The following is a 23,463-nucleotide window of genomic DNA, read 5'->3' as shown; positions in this document are numbered from 1 at the left end:
TACAAACACACATTTTATTAAGTGCCAACATTCATTTAATATATTAGAAAAACAACACGTGGAGAAAATAGAGCTGATATCATGTTACAGTTTATAGCGTTATGATTTCAAAATGCGTAATATTTGTACATTTACACAATAAACAAAAGCCACCGCCCTCGCTTCAGAAGACAACAGGCGCAAGGATGGATCAAACAAAGATAAAAACACGAAAATAGACATTTCCGCATTGCTCACTTTTAAAAAAGATGCATAGCATAACTGGCTGCGAAACAGCAGCCCGGCGTGTTTTCGGCAAGCATGAAAATCTGCACCAATGTCAACGAATGATTGTCGAGCTGGTTTGTGGACACTCGAGTGCCATATTCAGACCACCTCTAGTGGAGTTTAGGGTAGAACCTCTCAATCGTGTGTGTGTTTGTGCAAAGATGCAAAAATACTGCAGACTTCAGCTGCCTGAGACTCGTGGAATGTGTGTGGAGTGTGTGCGCTCACGCTTATGGGAATGTGCATGGTGCACGAGTGCGAGTGTGTGTGTGTGTGAGAGAGAGAGAGAGAGAGAGAGAGAGAGAGAGAGAGAGAAATCTGAAGCTCTGTTGCATCTCCTTGCTTGTTGGCCTCCTGAGAACATGGATGAAGTTCAAACACGCCACACGCACACAGTCCTGCAGGAAGGTAAAAGATCACGGCTGAGCGACAGTGAAATTCTTTTCTCTGTAGTTCCTCTCCTCCTCGTTTCCCTTCTTTGGCTCTCTGGGGGGGTGAGTGGTGGACAGTTTCTCTTTCTCTCTCTCGGTCTTCTGCTCGTCCTTCTCTCGCTCTATTTGGAGAGTTTGCTGATGACTCTGATGAGCGCGCCGTTCTCGTCCTTCAGCCTCTGGTTGTCCGCTCTCAGATCCCCTAAAACCTGCATAGCAGACACACGGAAGATGAGTTTCTTTTTAAAGGAGCAGCGCACACTAAAATGTCAATTCTGGCATCATTTACTCACACTCATGTCTTTCCAATGCCATATGATTTTTTTTTCCTCCAAGAAACACAAAAGGAGATGTTTTGAATAATGTTCAAGCTGCTGTTTTTCAAATAATGCAAGAATACAGTGACCAGGGCCGTCAAACTCCAAATGGTAGTAAACACTTGTAAATATTATATTATATTATTATAGATTCATTTATTTTTAATATTAATATATTATTTTTGTTTAACATTTTAGTTTGATTGGCCACTGACCAGGGACTCTCAATTATATATTATTAATAGTTAATAAAATCTTATTAATTAAAATAACCAATAATAATTAACAATTATAATAATAACAACAATTGATTAAATGAATATTAATATTTTTAAATAAACACATAATAATTATTATATAATATAAGTAGTATATACATAATGAAATTGAAATGCATTAATATATTTAATGTATTTATTATTATTTATTATAGTATATTATTCACAGTAATATACATACATTTAAAATAAATACATTTATATTTATAATATAATATGACAATTATAGGTCAGTTAAAAGGAGCATGCATTAATTTTTAATTTTATATATGTGTTTGTGTGTGTGTGTGTGTGTGTGTGTGTGATATATATATATATATATATAATATATATTTATTAGAAACACACATTAATAAACATTTACATGTAGTAATACTACTACATTATATATTGACATATTACGTTTGTTTGGCCACTGACCAGGGACTGTTAATTATATATTATTAATAGTTAAGAAAATGAATATTAATAATGATAACAATTAATAAAATAAATATTAAATACATTACTTTTGTTTGGCCATTATTAATGTTAATATATTTGATTCATTGGCCACTAAGCAAGGACAATTATGTTATTAATAAAAACAAAATTAACAATAATAATACATAAAATTGATATTAAAATATTTTTGTTTTGCATTATATTTTGTTTGCACACTGTTAATTTCAACTATATTATATTGTATTATATTCATTTTTTATTATTATTTTTGTTTTACTTTTTTTGTTTGGCCACTCTGTCAAGTTTCAAACTCAGCTTTTGTGATATTATATTATATTATGACTTTTGTTTGATTTTGTTTGGCCACTGTCAGTTTCAAATTCAGCTTTTGCGGTTTTGATATTATATTATGCTACAAACTCTCAGTTTGAACATACAGTATTTGATGTTTAATATGCAGTTTTATGAAGCAGGACCAATCAGATTTAACTGTGGGAAAAACTAGAAATAGACACCAGGCAGCCATCACAGCTAGTTAGGACAGAAACTCACATTAACATTGCAGAAGTATGATTTATTACTTGTGACTTTGTGTCATGCCTAGTGAGCATGTAAGGCAAATGCTTCGTTAAACTGGTTTTACTTGTGTTGGCTGTATTGCTCTCAGGCATACAGTATTAAGAGATATATTCATAACATTTCAGTGGATAGAAACGCTTCAGATCTCCTCTAAACCAATGAGCATCAGGGCTGACTGAACGAGCCAATCAGAACAAGCCCTCCGTGATCATGTTCTCTCACCTTCAACTCCTCTTCCAACTCAGCAGCTCGCCTCTCTAACATCTTTTTCTCCTGAGACAGAGAGAAAACAAGCATGTGGAGTGACATCATAAGATTGAAAACTTCCTTACAGGGAAAATTCCATATGTTTTCCATTACTTCAGTAGAATTTGATGTTCTGTAAACTCACCTTCTTTTCCATTTCCAACAGAGCCGTGCAGTCCGTGAATCTCTCCTGCCTCTGTAACGCACATAAACACAAGTTAAGAGTCAAATACAGTGGTATTTGGGGTCACACTGATACTAGAAGAAAAATATACAAATATCAGTCTTTCTACAGTTCTTGAGTACAACCATTCAAATATGAAAATCTCTGTGTGGTCTATGAAAATTACAGTAGTCTTCAGGAATTCAGCTGTATATTCTATCTTTACCACATGTTGTTTATTAGTAACACACAACCAACAGAGTTTGAACAACAGTATTATTCAGAAATAATTTAAAAAAAATCAAAATGTAAATTATAAAAATATATACTATATGTATAATATATATATATATATATATTATATATCTCTTCAGGACATGCTGTCGATGATCCCTACCAAATTTTGTGAATATATGTCAAATTGTTTAAAAGATATTGCAATTTATGACAAAATTCAAAATGGCAGTTTGGATGACACAAGGAATCCATTGACACCAAGATCATGATTCTGACAAACTGTTCAAAAGTTATTAGCAAAAATAGCCATTTTTCAGATCTCATGACCTGTAGGTGACGCTGTTCCCAGATTTGGCATCGCCTCTCAGATCATGGTTCAGATGAAGCGTACCAATTTACGCTTCGATTGTTCAAAGTTTGGCTGAGATACAGCCTCTGAACCACTTTTGGATCGACCTTGTTAAGTTCGCGACATCATAACTTTTTACTTTTTGTGTGTCTCGGTCCAAAGATAATCTCTGCCAATTTTCGTAAAAATTGGGCAAAACTTGAGCGAAAAAGCCGAGTTTGAAACTGACAGAGTGGCCAAATAAAATCAACTAGCAGCCAAAAAATTGAATACTGTACTTTTCAAAATGGCCGCTACTGTAATGGGCGGAGTCTTAATGTAAGATGTCAAATGTGATCAGCATGAAGAGAGGAATCGGGTGAAATAAATTTCATTTTTCTAGAACAAAGGGTTCAAAAGTTATAACCTTTAGAAAAGTGGATTTTTGAACTGGTGGTGGCGCTATAGAGTTGGTCCTAGAGACTCCAAAATTGGTCCAATAACTATTCATGACCATCTCTACAATTGTGCCAAATTTCATCATTTTCTCATTTTCTGTTGATAGGGCTGCCATAGACTCCCATTCAGGAAAAAACTAAACTTATGGATACAGGGGCTGCAGCCCCTTTTATCAGTTATATTTTACATTTGATTACCTTTGTGTTTTTCCGAATTTCTTAATATTTAATTTAATATCTGATACTGTTAGGAACCTTTAAAAAATTCAATTTCATGAATTCTTCTGTTTATTGAGTAAGTGATTAAAAAAAATAGACAAATGGATGTCAGGTTATTTTTTCATAAGCTTGCACCAAAAATATAGTTCTCTTATTATTAGAAGACAAGGAATTTATTTTATAAAAGTTAATTTCTGACACTGCTATCATGATAATCCAGCTGATTCATGTTCATGTGTGTTTTTGTGCACCTGTGTGGCCTTTTCCAGCTCCACGCGGGTCAGTGAAATGGTTCTCTGTGTGTCTGATAACTGCGACTGCAGACGGCGGTTCTCCCTGGACATCTCCTCAAACATCTGAAACACACGGACACAGACATATAACTCACACAAACCTCCTGCTAACCTAATCAGTTTAACTGAAAACCCCTCCAGACCTTCTTAAAGTCCCGGGACTCCGATCCTCTCGTGAGGATACAGTCATTCAAGACCGAATCAGACCTGAGAGGAAGGAAAGACAGACAGAATGAGAAGGACACACACTGAGATCATCAAACAAAGTCAAAGGTCAGACTCATACCTGCTGCTCAAGTGTCTGTCTGTCTGCATAAGGGAGACAAAACATGTCAGCAAAAAACATAAAATTCATAAAATATGACACTAATCAGACACTATCACTGTCAATCAATTAAAAGTGCATGCTGATTGGTCAGACCTGTGGGTCCCGCCCACCACTACTCTCCTCCTCTCCACTGGGGTCATAGTCATCGCTCTGAAAATACAGAAGTAAACATTTAAATCCAGGATCTACTTCTAATCTCCAGTTTTAATCACATGTCCTCATCTTCATCACCTCTCCAGTTTTTCCTCTTCTCCTGGCTCTGGCTCTCCTGCGCTCCCTCGCTCGCTCCTCACTGTCCGCGGCTGCGCTGTCCGCATCTAACACACACACACACACAATGGAGAAAAAGTGTTACAGAGAGAGATACCTAAACATATCAATGTAGTGTGACATCCAGTGATACGGGTTAAAGGTGAAAGGTTACCCTGTCTGTCAGGACGTGGAGCACCAGGGGGGTGTGTGAGTCCCAGCAAATCCGACTTCTGCAGGTTAGCGATACGAGACCGCCAGCTCACCTCCTACACACACAAACACACATTTACAAAATCTGCTTTGATTAAAACATACATTTAGGTCAGATCACTGAATAAGAGAAGTTTAATGAAATCACTAGTAATATTGATTATTCACTTATCAAGCTAATCATCGTTTCCAAACAGGTTTCTCAAACATTCACCCCTCTGCTATTGTTCACACATCAATTCCGCTAGTGTCCAGTTTGAGAAAGTAATATAACATGGAAAAATATGACACATTTGACCTTTAACCTTTAATATTTCTGCCTGGTTTATCAGCGAGATCTCAGAGTGCAGAACAAACACAGATATTTGGATTAAACTCAACCTTTCTCACCCCTTCCTCTGCCTTCTTTTGCTTCGCTTCTTTCTCCTCCTCTTCTTTCTTCTCCTTTCCCTTGTTTTCCGTCTTCATTGTCTTCTCCGCTTCCTGCAGGTCTGTGAGAGTAACACCCTGAAATTAAAGAAACACAACGGTCACACTGAGATGTCTGGACTCCAGCTGCGTGTAAATGCAACCGCTCTACACAAATGTTTTCCCTGTGTCAAGGTCAGAGTTCAGGGTTAAAGGTCCTATAGCCTTAGACGGACCGCCTACTGACCGTTTAATACCACTTGAAATTAACCCTATTTTCCCAAGCTGCTACTATGAGCACCAATAGTTAGATCTAGCATTATGATATCGCTGATTTCACATTTATCTGTTGCTAAATATTGCGTAAAAACAAGTGGTTGGTTGCTTTACACGTCAAATAGATTTTATTTCAGGTTATTTTAATTGACAAAAATGATTTTTAGTAGTTTTAACAATAACAACATGGGACTAGAAGTCACAAGGCCAGACTGACCTGCGTTGAGCGTCTGGACTGACGGGCATGTCTGGATCGGGCTTTTCTTTGAGCTTCCGCTTCCTCGTCACGAACTGGAGTCAGATAGGACCTACACACACATAGAAACTCAAGATTCAGCCAATGAAAACAATGAAAATGTAGATAAAACTAACTTGTAGCTGGTCCAAACTGGTCTAATGCTGCCTTAATGTGCTATCGGAAATGTCCTACTTCCCACTTCTGAAGTTGTGATTACGAGCTCGGTGCATTTGAGTGCTTTGTTGTTGGAAAGAACAGGAATCATGGAGGACACCAGGTTTATTTTTGCCTATTTATTGGGCAAAATGATATTTAAAGTCCCATTCATTGACAACCATATAAACATTCACCGCTTGCTGACGATTCTGGAATTTCAGTTCAAATACAGGCTATTTTCGCTGTGTTTAAAACATATAATAGGCTTCAAATGATTGTTCATATATGTAAATGTGCACTACTTTAATGACAAGACAAGGTGATGTAGCTGATGTGGAAAAAACTAGTAAAGAACATCAGTCTGAGCAGCAATCATTCTCCCATCTGCCATGTTTAAAGTTTACAGCCCACCCAACTTGGAAACTTGTGTATCAAAACTATCCTAGAGCTTCCCAGTGGTAAAAACAACTTGAGAGGGCATTCATGTCCAATTTTTAACTAGGAAGCTTGTATTTCCGATAATTCCTATAGCACGTGAAGGCAACATAAATGGCTGATCAGTTGGACTACCAGCCATCTTCAATCTGGTTTACCACATTTAGAGGCTTTCGCACCAGGTAGTTATAGGAACTCAGTTATAGGAAGTAGCTACCAGGGCGGTTCCCCGAGAACTAAATTTTCCCCTAGGGGCATTTTCCTGGTTGCATTCGCACCACCAGCAGGAACTCTGATGTGATGTAAGCCGGCCGAAAGCGACGTTATTTAAAGGGTTAGTTCACCCAAAAATACAAATTATCCCATGATTTACTCACCCTCAAGCCATCCTAGGTGTATATGACTATCTTCTTTCAGACGAACACAATCGGAGATATATTTAAAATTATCCTTGCTCCTCCAAGCTTTATAATGGTAGTGAACAGGGGTTGCGATTTTGAAGCCCGAAAGAAAATGCGTCCATCCATCATAAAAGTAATGTTAGATTTGATTAATCACGATTAATCAATTTGACAGCACTAATATACACCGATCAGGCATAACATTATGACCACCTTCCTAATATTGTGTTGGTCCCTCTTAAAACAGCCCTGACCCGTCGAGGCATGGACTCCACTAGACCCCTGAAGGTGTGCTGTGGTATCTGGCAGCAAGATGTTAGCAGCAGATCCTTTAAGTCCTGTAAGTTTCGAGGTGGAGCCTCCATGGATCGGACTTGTTTGTTCAGCACATCCCACAGATGCTTGATTGGATTGAGATCTGGGGAATTTGGAGGCCAAGTCAACACCTCAAACTCGTTGTGCTCCTCAAACCATTTTTGCTTCGTGGCAGGGCACATTATCCTGCTGAAAGAGGCCACAGCCACCAGGAAATACCGTTTCCATGAAAGGATGTACATGGTCTGCAACAATGCTTAGGTAGGTGGTACGTGTCAAAGTAACATCCACATGGATGGCAGGACCCAAGGTTTCCCAGCAGAACATTGCCCAAAGCATCACACTGCCTCCGCCGGCTTGTCTTCTTCCCATAGTGCATCCTGGTGCCATGTGTTCCCCAGGTAAGCGACGCACACGCACCCAGCCATCCACGTGATTCATCAGACCAGGCCACCTTCTTCCATTGCTCCGTGGTCCAGTTCTGATGCTTCACTGTTGGCGCTTTCGGCGGTGGTCAGGGGTCAGCATGGGCACCCTGACTGGTCTGCGGCTATGCAGCTCCATACGCAACAAACTGTGATGCACTGTGTATTCTGACACCTTTCTATCAGAACCAGCATTAACTTCTTGAGCAATTTGAGCTACAGTAGCTCATCTGTTGGATCGGACCACACGGGCCAGCCTTCGCTCCCCACATGCATCAATGAGCCTTGGCCGCCCATGACCCTGTCGCCGGTTCACCACTGTTCCTTCCTTGGACCACTTTTGATAGATACTGACCACTGCAGACTGGGAACACCCCACAGGAGCTGCAGTTTTGGAGATGCTCCGACCCAGTCGTCTAGCCATCACAATTTGGCCCTTGTCAAACTCGCTCAAATCCTTACGCTTGCCCATTTTTCCTGCTTCTAACACATCAACTTTGAGGACAAAATGTTCACTTGCTGAGTAATATATATACACTTATCGCTTATATATGTATATCGTTCACAGTGTTTTAAGAAAGTAAATGGGTCAAGGCTAGCAAGACGTGTTTTTTCCAGCAGGATAAAAGGTTTATTAGCACTCCGTCGTGTATAAATCATCACACACTCACTTTCGTCTCTGTTTGGTCTCTGGCTCGCCTGACGTGGTTGTTGCGGTTACAGAATTGGAGACGGGCTCCTTCTTTTCAGCCTCTTCCTGAGCCGATCTGTGAGAAAGACACCAGATCATACAAGTGCAAAACACACGGTCACAGCACGCACAATCAGACACACACGAACCTCTGAGCCAATAGATTATTGAGGCGACTGAGTCCAGAGGTTCCCGTGGTTACAGAGGTCACTGAAGGGTCGTCAAGTTTCCTTCCATAAGATGAGCTGCGAGGTAATGAGGGGTTTTGACCCGACACTTCTCCAGCTGATTGGCTGTTCAGTCGGCGTGTGTACGAAGAGCTCCGGCTCAACAAGCTACACACAAACACACACACAGGAAATTGGATGAGCTTGGGAAACTCTGAAAACACGACATCTTTGTGTTTGTTGTGTCGCTCACCTGCTGGAGTTGTCGGGGTTGGTGCTGGTGCTGGTGTCGGAGATGCTGAATAGGCGTCTGGACGGAGTGGGCTGCACACGGGCCAACCTGGGCTCCTGAACATAGGAAATTACATCACTTTGAGGTGACAAAATAGAGTCACAAAATACATTCTAATATTGTGCGTATTCATTTATATAACATGTAAAAGATCTGGGTGGTTTTGATGGTTCTGTTTTTGAAAATTTGCTATGTTTTGTAACATTTACTGTTTTATTGGCTAAAGATTTCTTGTAAATAAGTCTCTTCTGCTCACCAAGGCTGCATTTATTTGATTAATAATACAGTAAAAATTGTGAAATATTATTACAATTTAAATTAACTATTTTCTATGCGAATATATTGTAAAATGTAATTTATTCCTGTGATCAAAGCTGAATTTTCAGCATTACTCCAGTCTTCAGTGTCACATGATCCTTCAGAAATCATTCTAATATGATGATTTGCTGCTCAAGAAGCATTTCTGATTATTATCAATGTTGAAAACAGTTGTGCTGCTTAATATTTAATATATAAATCATTTTTCGTATTGAATTTTCAGCAAAAACAGATTTTGATATAATTACAGTGATATTACTGCAATTTAATGTCAAGATTGCGTGCGTACAGTATCCATACAGTATTTGTGTGAACGTTACCTTATTTTCAGTTTCAGAGCTCAGTCTGGGACTCGATGCAGAGCGTGTCATTCCCAGTTTAGTCTCGGGGTCCTTGAGTGCCTCACTGGCTGGATCAGAGGCCCCGGCAGAGCCCAGCGTCACAGAACTTCCTGCTTTACGCAGTGACGTTCTCCAGGAACCTGGAGCCTCAGTCACCGCGGTCACTGCGGTCCGAACGGGTTCAGCCTAAAAGCAGAGAGACTCTTATATTATATTATATTATATTAACAATATTTTTTTTCACTTTGAAATTAAAACAAACAAACAAACAAAAAAAAACATTAAAATTGTCAAATACAGCCACAACAATCATTGGGTTTTATTACTGATAATTTTATCATCATCAGTCATTCAAATAAAAAATTTTGGCTGCTGAATTGCCTGTTGGTACCATATCTGTTCATCTGTCAGTATATATTAGCACTGATATTTTAGTACATATTAGCATTTGTGCTACATAAAATATGGCCTGCATTCAGAAAATCAACATCAATGAGTTGATATGGAGACCCAAAAATTGGTCAAATTGTTTGAATCAAACTCTAAATGATGTATCAGATTTAGTGCAAATGGGCTGAACGAAAAAGAAGACTTTTCCCAGAAACTCAACACTTTGAGCCATTTCTGATCTCTCGTCACCTTTTTAACCTGGTTAAGGGCAGTGCTGGTCACAGAGCTCGCCACGGCCGCTGCATTGCGTTTGTTGTTCAAGTTGTTGATCATTTCTCGAGTTTTTGCTTTTTCTGAAAAGATACACACAAACATCATCAGTTAGCTAAAGTCATTTTTGATTTAGAGAATAAAAATGGGCGGGGTCTGGTCACCTGACTCTGCGTCACTCTCTGATTCGCTCTCTTCCTCTGAACTGGAGCTGCTGGAGGGTTTGGATTGGCCTGCTGTGCGTGTCGACTCCTCTTCATCCTCTTCTGTGGGCGGAGTCTGGAGAGTGGGCGGAGCATGTTTTTCTCTCTCATGCAGGGTGATCTTCTCTCTACTGCTCATACGAGAGATGGACGTCCTGTAGGTGACATGAAAGTCAGTGAGAGCTAAAACTGAAATAAAAAATTAATAAAAAGTATATGGACATATATATAAAAAAACTAATAAAAATAACAAAAACAAAAAGCACAAAAAAAAATTTACTAAAACTTTAGTTTCATGAAAATGAAAACGGAAAAAAATAAATATAAAAACATTCAAAATATTAACAAACAATAATAGTATTTCAACATTATTAAATTAACACTGATTACTATATTATTTTATATTCTATTATTTTCACAATATATTTTTGCACTTTAAAATAAAAAATAAAAAAAAACATTAAAAATTTCAAATATAGCCACAGAAATCAGCCAATGAGAGCTAAAATTAAAAAAAAAAAAAAAAAACTATATGGACATATTTAAAAATAATAATAATAAAAAAGACGTACAACAAAATTACTAAAACTTTAGTTAAAATTAAAATGGAAAAAAATATAAAAACTAATTATAATAGTATTTCGACATTATTAAAATAACACTGATTACTATTATATTATTATTTTCACAATATATTTTTGCATAAAAAAAAAAAAAATCATTAAAAACTTCAAATATAGCCACAGAAATCAGCCAACGAATGAGCTAAAATTAAAAAAAAAAAAAAATAAATAAAAAAAAACATAACTATATGGACATAAAAGTTAGAATGAGTTAAAATGGAAAATATAAAAATAAAAACTAATTCAAAATATTAAAAGAAACTATAATAGTATCTCAGTGTTACTAAAATAATACTGATGATTATATTGTGTTATGTTATATTATATTTTTTTCACTTCAATTAAATTAAAATAAAATCATTACAAATTTCCAATATAGCCACAGCCAATCAGCCAATCAGTGAGAGCTGAGAATATGTCATGTGATGTAATACGTACTGAGGCTGGGTGAAGTACTGAACATTCACAATATATTCACGATGATGGATAAATGTAAATAGATAAATCAGCTTTTGACTCAACTCTGATTCAGTGATTCGCTTGCTTCACTCAAAAAATTACTGGGTTTCTTCACACAGAAAGTGACGTGTTCCCATGCAGACATGTGATTGGACTCCATATATGTGAAGTTTACCTGCGAGGGCGAGCTGGTGCCACGGAAACAGGTGGGCTGGTCTCAATGACGGGTGTCTGCATCTTCTGTTTCTCTGAACGCATCTTTAGGAGTTAAAAACATCAACAACAGCTCAATACAATTCATATTGTATAATTCACACCATCATTTTATTTTAGCATGAATAAGGGTAAATCTCACAGGAACCTGTTGAACTACCAACTAGAATAATAAAGTAGGACACGTTTTAGCTTTAAAAGGGTCATTAATGCTGATAATCTGATCTCACAAACCATGTCCAACAGTTAAGCTGTGTAATATCTCCTAAAAATATGACTGATACATTCCTCCTTAACTACACACAGACAACAGTTGTGTGAAGTGAGAATGGAGGTGTGTTTGACGACGTTGGCTCTGCACACACACACACGCTGTTGTTTTTGGATGTTCTTGCGACAAAGATATCTGCTCGATTGCTTGGAGTGAAAGCGATCTTTGAACATTAACCAGAGAGGTGATAAGATAGCGTACATATAAACACATGCATACTTACAGCGTTTTGCTTCTTCTGCAGTTCCTCCAAGTTATCAACGATGTTCTCATCGGCTACGTCGAGTGCAGTTTGACCCTTTGATACACAAATACACAATGCTTTGAAATTCTATATACATTTCATGGCTCTCAGGAATCATGATATTTTATATTTTATATAAATTATATTTTTATTAACTTAGCCCTGTGTTAAGCAGCATAACGTAAACTCAGCCTGTCATTATGGCGAAATAAACTCATTTAGGATGATAAGAGAGCCTGTACCACATTATTGACGGCGCTCATGTCACACATGTGTTCAGCTAGCAGACTGCAGGCCTCTTCCTGTCCCCAGTGAGCCGCCGCGTGGAAAGCCGTCCAACCATCACTGTCCCGACTGTCCACGTCTATCGCACACTTCAACAGCACCCTGATGCACAGAGAAACGCTACAATTAGAAGACTTTAAAAGGAAGGCTAAGAAAACATTAGATACTTGATTCTTTTTCAAACAATTCTGAATTAGTACGCAAATTGCACCCCCCCCATACTAGATATTATTGTCCCCCCCCAAATACTAGATATTTTTGTCCCCCCCCCCAAATACTTGATATTGTTGTCCCCCAATACTTAGCTATTATCGTCCCCCCAATTACTTGATATTTTTGTCCCCACCAAATACTTGATATTTTGTCCCCCCAATACTTAGATATTATTGTCCCCCCAAATACTCGGATACTATTGTCCCCCCCATACTTGGATACTACTGTCCCCCCAAATACTTGATATTTTGTCCCCCCAACGCGAGATATTATTGTCCCCCCAACGCGAGATATTATTGCCCGCCCAACGCGAGATATTATTGCCCGCCCAACGCGAGATATTATTGTCCCCCAACGCGAGATATTATTGTCCGCCCAACGCGAGATATTATTGTCCCCCCCAACGCGAGATATTATTGTCCCCCCAACGCGAGATATTATTGTCCGCCCAACGCGAGATATTATTGTCCGCCCAACGCGAGATATTATTGTCCCCCCATACAAGATATTATTGTCCCCCCAATACAAGATATTATTGTTCCCCCCATACTAGATATTATAGATGCTGCTCTGCTGTACTCCATTATGCACCGCTCTGTTTGTTGTTAGAATGACAAAAAAAGTTTTAAAAGTTATGTTATGTTTTCAGGCTGGTCTGCCTCAGCGGTCTAACAGCGCTCTTCACTGTCAGAATGAGTGAGCTGGCCAATCAAATCAAAGAGGGCGGGGCTTACTGTTCACAGAAGAGGAGTGCGAATTCCAATGCAATGTTTTTGTTTTAGCAGTAAAAAAGTATGTGGCGAATAAGTAGCTAAACATTTAATATTTGATGATAATATTTTTATGATTGAAATATTGAAATATCCAGTAATGCAAACTACTCAACATTTTTATAAAATTTTGCTGACAAATAAATGTGAATTTCTCAGTCCAGGTAACACGGAAGGAGTAAACATTGTTCATTTACATATACTACTGACATTTTAACAATACAAAGTGGGTTGAAAATTGGTGCAGTTACACTTATGAAGTGTCTTAGTGAAATTAGCACTTACTTTAACACCTCAATGTATCCTTTAGCAGCAGCAACATGCAGCGCCGTGGCCTGAGTGTTCAGATGAGGGACCAGAGAGCCACTTCCTGCCAACACGGCCATGGCATCCTGGAGCATCACTCTCTCTTCCTCTCTCCTGGCCTGATCCACATCAATACCTGAAAATTCATTCAAACTATGATTAAAATCTTTCTCAGACAGCACAGGTGATTTTTTAAAGATTTAGTATATAATAATAATAATAATAATAATAATAAATAAATAAATAAACCACAACCATCCAATCAATTCCCAGTGGATAAAGTCAAGTCCCGCCCTACATTTAGTCTTGTTTGAGAAGCCGTTTCACTCAGATATACATCATAATAGGGAACAAACGACTATCACAAATACAAATTTCTGTCATGAAACTCTAGATAGCGCAGGCTGATAGGTCCTTAACTCAATCTGCTTGCAATCACATTGTTCTCTATAGGGAACAGCTGATTGGTTCCTGCTGTATCAGTAGCCAATGAGCTCGCTGCTCAACCTTCAAAATACTTGGTCAGCATTTGCTGTAGAAGTGCAGTGCACTTTTAGAAACCCTCCACCTTCCCCAGCTCCACCTGTCTAGATCTGCTACGGGTAATTCATGTATGTTATATTGTACAGTATCAGCATGTCTTGTTCACAGCAGTGTGTCGTGTATGTATTGGCAGTAGCAAGTCCTGTACTTGTTCTGCAGCAGCAGCAATAACCAATAGCAGAAGCAATAAAAGCAGCAGCAGCAATAAAAGCAGCAGCAGCAATAACTAACAGCAGCAATAACAGCAGCAGCAATAACCAAAAGCAGCAGCAATAACCAACAACAGCAATAACAGCAGCAGCAATAACAGCAACAGCAACAGCAACAACAACAACAACAGCAGCAGCAGCAGCAGCAATAACCAACAACAGCAATAACAGCAGCAGCAGCAATAACCAACAGCAGCAGCAGCAATAACTAACAACAGCAATAACAATAACCAACAGCAGCAGCAGCAGCAATAACTAACAACAGCAATAACAATAACCAACAGCAGCAGCAGTGTAGCAGTGTAGACCAAACATATCAACACTGTCATATCCATTACTTTGCCAAACACTCAGAGAGTTTTCATGACAGAACTTCTGTTTTATGTCGACTTTAAGGACCCAAGGACACAAAGACACAACATTTACACACCCGGTCAGATCTAAGCAGGAAGTTTATAAAATCTCTGCACAACTCCAGCATTTATAATGGAGTTTTTGATGTGGGAAATTCACATGCTGTTACTGTTAAAATCGTTCTCTGTTAAAACCAAACATCCTATAAACACACACACACACACACACATCTACAATGAGCTTCTGTGAACGTTTGTGCGTAGACTACGGTTTTAATGGGATCATGCACAGCAGGTCAAGATCAGACAGATGGAGTGTTTTAGACGGATAATGTGAACCTTTATTTGTTCAAATGGGAATATCACACAGAAATATTGCATTTCTTTATCAGAAAACAAAATAAAAAAAAGAAATTATATTTATCCAAATCTATTTTTAAGATTAATGCTTACACAGCAAATGTAATGTGATTTAACTGTCAGTTTTAATTTTAATTTTAGTAATTCTGTTATGTGCTTTTGTCAGTTGTTTTAAAAAATATTTCTATTTAGCTTTAATTTTAGCTTTATATCCATTACTGAAAATGATTTTTGAGAGATTTCGTTAACAATAACAACAAACGTAAACGTCTTTGTTGTTCTGCAATCTCACATTCCCTCTTTTCCTCCATCTTTCTCTGTTCTAGGCTCTGTATCTCTCACCCTGTTTTTTAATCTCTGCTTTCAGCAGCCTGGCCATGGCATCCTCCGTAGCGACGTCGAGTGGAAGTTCTCCCTCGCTGTTCACCGCTCCCACATGGGCGCCGTGCTCGATCAAGTACCTGCAACAGGTACAGAAAAAAAAGGTAAACTTTAAACTTACACTTGATTCCACTAAAATTGACACATTCGGTGCATTTTCAATTAGATTTAGCTATTTTTATCAATATTTTGTATAAAATATGAATGTGGGGTACAAGGCAGCATCATGTCGTCTTGGTAGGCAGCTCACTAGGTTGTTACTAACTTTGCGATCTGGATGAAGCCGCAGGAGGCCGCAGCGTGGAGGGGCGTCCAGCCTTCATTGTCTCCTCGGTTCACGTCACTGCCGCTCTCCACCAGAAACTGAACCATGTCTGCGTTTTCATCAATACAGGCCTGAGGAGAGAAAGAGAAAATGCATTTAACTGAAAACTTGTCTGAATAACTCTATTGACAGTCATCGTGACTTTCCTAGTGACATCAACTTTACAACACTGCTGGAGCCAATGTCAAATTGCATTATGGGAAATCTGTTTTCATGTCCCCAGAGTTTCAGTGAGACATAGCTGCTATTAGCTGCAGGCAAAACAATAATTAGTCAGTGAACCATTTACATGATGGAAGTGTTGGTGTACACACACATGTACAGGCTGTAATCAATGTTGGGAGTAACGTACTAAAAACAGAAGCATTACTAACTCAACTACACTTTTTAACAGTAGCTCATGTGTATTCAAAATACTGTAGCTGTACTATTTTAATGTTTAAAAAGAAGTTTCTTCTGCTCACCAGGGCTGCATTTATTTGATCAAAAATGCAGGAAAAACAGTAATATTGTGAAATATTATTACAATTTAACATAATGGTTTTCTATGTGAATATATTTTAAAATGTAATTTATTCCTGTGATCAAAGCTGAATTTTCAGCATCATTACTCCAGTCTTCAGTGTCACATGATCCTTCAGAAACTTACTAACAAAAAGTATTTTTAGTTGCATAGTTATCATATATATATATATATATATAAAAATAAAAGTAAGTCGAGTTTGCTTCGAACATGTCTTTAAGATTCTGCAAGCAATATGCTACTGCAAAAAGCAGCCAGGCCACACATTACAGTGATTTTACCACTGATAAATAGCGTTTTCAGGCACGACGCAAAGAAGTTGGGGGAAAAGAGGCCTAGCAGCCAAAGTGAGCAGCTCCCAGAGGACCCGGCGCTGCCTATAGAAACCTCCACGTACGCTTGTGCAGGAGAACAGAAGCCCACTCTGTTCCCGACCCCTTTCCCATTGTGTGTGTTTGTGTGGGTTTCTGAGGAACAGTGGGAACCTTCTGTATGGAGAAGGTGTGAAGTTCTTGACGGGGTCACTGAATATGAGAGTGTGTGTGTGTGTGTGTGTATGACTCAGAGAGCGACTGGCCTTTGCCATTGACAACAGCCGCTTGTACTGCATGAAGAATGTTTTCCATGCGCTCACTGGAGAACGACAGAGAGAGAAAGGCTTTGGATGGACGCGATGGAAAAACTTGAAGAGCACCGACTATATTTAATTCCCGTTACCGAGCAACAACGGGACAACAGGACCGAGATCGGGATGAGCAGCGAAAGAGCATCGCATATACACCGATTATTAAATTCAGATATAGAAGTAAAACAATTAGACATACTATAAATATGAATATGGATGTTCAATACAAAATGGGTATACAAACAAAAAAATTATGCAAATATGACTGCAAATATAAAAAAGCAAAAAAATATGAATACATTGAAACAACAACAAAAAAATGTTGGGGATGCACAATATATGGAAAACATATTGCTTTTTTTTTTTAATTCATTTTATTTATTGTATCGATACTGTATAGCCTATATTTTCATTGTGGAATCTTGTTTTCATCTTCTCTTTTTTTTTTTTTTTTTGATTTTTGCCATAAACTAGCATTAACTTTAAAAGTTGTAGTGCAAGTTTACTAGAACGCCCTTCTCATTATAAACAAAGCATTTATTTAAAGGAGACCTATAATGCACCTTTCACAAGATGTAATATAAGTCTCTGGTGTTCCCAGAACGTGTGTTAAGTTTCAGCTCAAAATACCCCACAGATCATTTATTATAGCTTGTCAAATTTGCCCCTATTTGGGTGTGAGCAAAAACACTGTTTTTGTGTGTGTCCCTTTAAATGCAAATGAGCTGCTGCTCCCGCCCCCTTTCCAGAAGAGGGCGGAGCTTTAACAGCTCGCGCTTCGTTGCTCAACAACAACAAAGCTGGAGAATCTCACGCAGCCAAAATGAGGATTGTCAGTAACGGTGTTCAGCTTTACATTGTTCAAACCGGAGTCGCCACTGATGGAGAGACTCAGGAAGAAGTTACAACTTTTAGAATGAAACTGGATGTTTCTGAATGGTTAGTGGATAAATTTATGTAGTTGCTGTGGAGTTGATTCAACTCATCGACTAGCATGTGCCGTCATGTTAATCTTTTGTGCAAAACATGGAAAAAGTCAGATTTTCATGATATGTCCCCTTCAATCAAGCTCCAAAATGGCGCATTTTGATATTGGGTGACCTGTGACGTCACATGGGCAAATACATTTGCATATGCCCGCCTCCAGAGCAAGACATTGACGAATAGTTATACATCGTCGGACCATAGGCCCCGCCCACTGGCGTTCACTCACTTAATGGCTGACATTTGCCTACGCTGGATGTGTGTCGCGTCAAAAGCAAATAGAAGTCATTATAATCATTGACACTGTCTACACTGTCAACAACAGCACAAATGGACGAGTGAAAGAACGTTCGCTTTGACGCGTCCAGTTTAAACTGGTCGTTTGCGCCTCTGTACCGATTCAGAAGGATCCCAGCATCGGAAACAAGTAGATGGTTTATTTTAATGGTGTCCTGAATTGCGTCGCAGGATTATATGTTTGTTCGGTGCATTTTGTTTTTGCAAAACGAGGCACAGTTTAATGGAGAGCTCCCAAAGAAACCTCTGTTGAAAGATGAAGCAGCCAGCTGTACTGGATCTGACAGCAGCACCATCACAAACCATAAGTTAATGATTTCATAATACTTTGTCTGTAAATGACGCTTTTATATAGATGTTTTCAAAAGTTAATCACATGCAATAGCGAGTGGGCGTTTATAATGTTTCTATGCAATGACGTTAGCCACTCATAACAGCCACTCATTTTCTGACAAGCCTTTTAAAAACAGATCATTTCAGACAGATGGTCAGAATAAGGATTGAAAATGATTGTTTTTCCACTTTTTTAAAACAAAAAGAATCCATGTCATGACCCCTTTTCAACATTTGAGGCTTGACTTATGATGGTCTTTCTTCTGGGGAGCCTTTAAAAGAGAAGATTTGCTCACAGTCCTTCGTCCTCCATCTGTGTACGGGACTTCTGTTTACTTTAGCACCATTAGAAGGTAAACCATCGCTGTAACTCTATCTGTGACGGAGGGGACATGTTTGTGTGTGTGTGTGTGTGTGTGTGTGTGTGTGTGTGTGTGTGTGTGTGTGTGTGTGTGTGTGTGTATAGAGGCCAAAACAGTGTCTTTGACAGGATGTGACACTGATTCTGTCCAGAGCCAAACACACACACACAAACAACAGTAGGCTGTGTGTTCCCAGGCTAATATCAGTCTGAGTAACAGTCAGTAATCAAGAAACTGTGGATTCGTTTGGTTTTATGCTCTCATAAATTTCTGCATATTTATGTCATGGCAACACAGAGTAAACACTAAGATACGCTGACAGAAAGACATTTTGGATCTCACAAATCTAACCTGAACATTCAATATTTCCTGCAGTTCTCTTCTTACTGTGTGTGTACGTGTGTATATATAAAACACTCACAATTTACAATAATAATATTAACATTTTAATACGATTTTATTATATATTTATAAATTACTGTATATATAAATTAATATAAATAAACATTTTAATAAAATTTAATTTTATATTATTTACAAATTAATATTATATATATATATATATATATATAATATTAATTATATAACACACACAATATTAACACACACACACATTAGATTGTATATATATATATATATATATATCTAATCTTATTACTGTGTATGTATATATATATAACATTTTAATATTGTTTTATTAATATATATTTATAAATTAATGTATATATAAATTAATATATATATATAAAGCATTAATATTATTTTATGTTTTATTATATATTATTTATAAATTAATATATATATTTATAAATTAATATATATATATATATATATATATATATATATATATATATATATATATATATATATTATAGATAACATTATATATAAATATATCCATAGATTACACATTAAGTTAAATATTAAATGACATATTACAATTTAATATAAAAAATATTTACAATTCATTGTAATAACTGTATTGCATTTATTTGCAATGATTTTTGTATATAAAATAATTAAATATTAAATTCAATGCAGTAGAATATATACTATCATTTTGAGTGAATACTTCACAATTGAAATAATACATCATTACTTTTTTATTGCATTATAGAAATGTAAATTTGAGGTGAAAATGGGCTTCTTAAATCTTAAAAGTCCTTAAAAAAAGCTAAATTTTCTTTAAGCAAAATATAATTTATTATTTCTTTTAGTATAGTCTGTTATTTCCTTCTACTTCGGGGTGAAATATGGCCTGGACATGTTCCTGGCAGGTTTTGGCACAAAAACAGCCAAACAAAACAAAATAGTTTCTGTGGAACATTAAAGAATGCATGCAAACACAAGATAAGGTGACACTTGAAAGAGCTCACGTGAGACTCAAAGCCGGTGTTCCACAGAACTTCAGAATACCACTGGAGCTATGACATCAAACGACTGACTGACATCAGCAGGGTGTTCAGCCAATAGCTGTGCTCGCTAGAGCAGTCAAGACCACATGACCACCTGTCTGAATCAAAAAGCGCACGTGCGTTTCATATTTTCCAAGCATGTTTTAGACTGGAGTGTATTTGAGCAAAACCTGCAGCTCTATTCAACAGAACTACCTTTCTTAGAAGAACCATTTCCTTCTTATAATCAGTAAAAAAGAACATTTTATATAAATCTAAAGAAAACATTTAAAGAACCTTTTGAGCAATTGAAAGGTTCCGTGGATGTAAAAGGTTCTTCATGGAACCATCGACACCAATAAAGAACCTTTATTTTTACGAGTGAAGAAAACAATGACCTCAAACACACTATCATTTTTCAACCAAAGAATGGTTTTTTTCTCAATTAAAGCTCAGGATTTTCTGGTTTCGAAGTAATACTTTACTGTTGAAACAAAAGGCTGAAGCAACAAAAGCCGAAAATAACCCTTCCTAAACATATAATTAAAAAAAAAAAAAAAAAAAAACATACACAGCTGAGAGGAAGAAAGAAAGAAAGAAAGAAAAAAAGAACAAAACAAAAACAAACACCAAATGAAAAGAGCCGAATTCCACCCAGCCGTGAAGCAGCTCAGAAGATATGAGGAAAGTCTTGCTTTGCCAGTTCAGCCTGGATGATGGTATGTTGGAGTCAGAAGTGGGCAGTAGCCATGTTAAATGTGACAGCCACGGGACGAGCCCAAGACACTCCCTGGACATCATTAAAACAACAACAGCTACCCTGGAACTGTAAAAACCTCTTGCAAATGACATCAAAAATCAAGGCAAAAGATTCATCATCGTCAACAATTCTGGTCCAAACTCAAAAACAGGCCAGCAAGGCAAACCAACATCTGGCCCACAACTAAATCTGTGCTGGAAATACAGTTATGTACTATTATAATACAATTTTGACATTCAGACCGAAAAAACAAAATGCATTTCTAGACTTTGACCATTTAAAGTCACCATGAAATCAAAATGGACAATTCTTGTTTTTTATGGAACATTGCAGTATTTATTATAAATGATTTATCCACGCACAACGTTATTTTTTTTAATTCATGTGCCTCGCAATCTTTAATGAAAACAACTTCCCCTCTCTCTTAAAGCGACGTCTCTTCTCTGATGACGAGGGCGTGACAACCTGTCAATCACATGAGATCCACCAATAGCAAACCACAACCGTACAATCAATTCCGCCCTACATTTGTTCTTGTTTGAGAAGCGTTTACTCAGATATACGTCACAATAGGGAAGAAAAGACTATCAAAACTTCCATTTCATGTCGACTTTAAGCATTTGTACATTTGCGATAAAGTCACTTCACAATCTATTATGATCAAAAACACACTGAGAAAATACACTTTTTCTATAATGAACTGTTTAATTTGTGAATTTACATTAAAAATGGTGTAACACAGCCGAGAAAAATTGATTATTAAAACACTGATTTTCTTGAAGATAAAAAAAGGCTTTAGTAGTTTGGAATATTTTTTAGTATTACATCTTAAAAATTGCTTTAAAATATTGTTAATATTTGAAAAAATATTGTCCTCCAAATTAAAGTCAGTGTGGTCTAACCAACATGCAGGAAGCCATTTTTTGTCATGTGACAAGAAGCCCCCAAAACAAAGAGGACCCCTAAATTTTAAAAAAAAATAATAATATTCTTTATGAAAAGGCATGTTTTGTTTGGGTCAATTTGAGTAACCCTAAAAACTATGTGAATCATGACACAAACATGTCTAAAAACAATAATTAATTTGCCTACACACTCATGTATTTTAATATTTGAGCATTTTTTTACTTGACATTTTTTTCTTTTTTGTAGAAAACGGTGTAGGCCTAAATTTTTTTTTTTTTTTTCTTAAAAAAAAAAAAAAAAAAAAAGATATATGAATACAAAGAAAATATTTTGGCAGATATATTTTAAACCAGACTTCTCAAGTTTATCATCTCAGACATCATTGCTTGTCATCGACCTATTAGTTCAGAAAGACGTAGAGAAAAGTTTGTGAACTTTCTCAGAAGTTTCAAAACCGAGTCAAACTTCAGTGTAAACAATCAAACATTATCCGGATACCTGATGCAGAGCCGTCAGCCCGTCTACATTGGCGTGGTTGATATCTGCTCCCTGTCGCAGGAGCTCCGCCACCTCCTCCCGGTCTCCGGCGGAGCAGGCGGCCATAAACACAGCGCCCTGGGCGAAGCGCACTCTGGCCCGTCGGTTTCCGGGAGCGGAGGACTGGCTCCTCGCCTCCGCCCCGGTCCGATCCGTCTCCGAGCCCTGCCACCGCTGCAGCTGATCCTGCCGCCGCTGCTTCGCCGCTTCGGACCGGGAACGGTCAGTGGCCGCCATCTTCCTCCCTCGGTATCTCCCGGGGAGTTTCAGTTCATCAGACAAGTGATGTCCGATTCCCGTACGAATCGTTCTTCTGAGCCGATTCTTTTAAATGATTCATTCGAACCGATACGGGGCTGTGAATCAATCGAGGAGGAATCTCTGAGGAGATTCGCAACAGCTCAATCACTTTTAAACGACAAAACATTTAAATAGTCCATATTATCCGTATCAAAAAAAAAAAAAAAAAAAAAAAAAAAGTTGTTGTTTTGGTTTTGGTTTGTTTTCTCTCAGTTAAGACAAACCTCATTCGATTGTACTTTAAAAGTACTACAGTAAATCCATATTAAAGCCGTCCCCTTGAAATCATTTAATAATTCGCACACTAGAGATGTAATAGTGTTGTTAACAACATAATAATATATCAATAATCTAAATAATAGCGATTTTACAGCAACAACACAAAAACAATAAAATGCCCAGATAACTGGAGTGTTCATTGAAACGAATTATCCGAATGAACCGATTCACTCAAATGAATCGGACCCTTCAATAGTATATCAGACCGGAGAGAAGGGAAGAGAGGCGCAAC

The 23,463-nt window shown here is 37.6% G+C and overlaps 1 protein-coding gene across 1 annotated transcript; it reads right to left on the bottom strand.

The window, feature by feature from the left end:
* On the bottom strand, positions 1-22,957 carry zmp:0000001167 (protein phosphatase 1 regulatory subunit 12A). Its single transcript, XM_051883369.1, has 24 exons — positions 22,614-22,957; positions 15,872-16,002; positions 15,568-15,686; positions 13,740-13,896; positions 12,429-12,573; positions 12,166-12,240; positions 11,634-11,716; positions 10,338-10,531; positions 10,153-10,256; positions 9,493-9,699; positions 8,816-8,910; positions 8,545-8,730; positions 8,376-8,471; positions 5,952-6,042; positions 5,441-5,557; positions 5,013-5,106; positions 4,820-4,905; positions 4,682-4,738; positions 4,547-4,569; positions 4,404-4,467; positions 4,219-4,323; positions 2,708-2,758; positions 2,539-2,589; positions 1-907 (listed from the first exon to the last, which is right to left on the bottom strand). The coding sequence occupies exons 1-24, from the start codon at positions 22,887-22,889 to the stop codon at positions 821-823; spliced, it is 2,694 nt and encodes an 897-aa protein (XP_051739329.1). The 5' UTR covers positions 22,890-22,957; the 3' UTR covers positions 1-820.
* Between the last annotated feature and the right edge of the window lie 506 nt (positions 22,958-23,463).

The sequence above is a fragment of the Ctenopharyngodon idella genome, chromosome 24 (genome assembly GCF_019924925.1).
Source record: "Ctenopharyngodon idella isolate HZGC_01 chromosome 24, HZGC01, whole genome shotgun sequence".
Lineage (NCBI taxonomy): Eukaryota > Metazoa > Chordata > Actinopteri > Cypriniformes > Xenocyprididae > Ctenopharyngodon > Ctenopharyngodon idella.
The sequence above is the reverse complement of the archived record's forward strand: the minus strand, read 5'-3'. Positions and strand labels throughout refer to the sequence as shown.

Coding starts and splice junctions, on each gene's coding strand:
- zmp:0000001167 (XM_051883369.1), bottom strand. CDS start 22,889: ATGGCGGCCACTGACCGTTCCCGGTCCGAAGCGGCGAAGCAGCGGCGG. Junction 10,257..10,337: donor AGAGAGTGACGCAGAGTCAG/GTGACCAGACCC, acceptor GTATCTTTTCAG/AAAAAGCAAAAACTCGAGAA. Junction 9,700..10,152: donor CCCTTAACCAGGTTAAAAAG/GTGACGAGAGAT, acceptor CTCTGCTTTTAG/GCTGAACCCGTTCGGACCGC.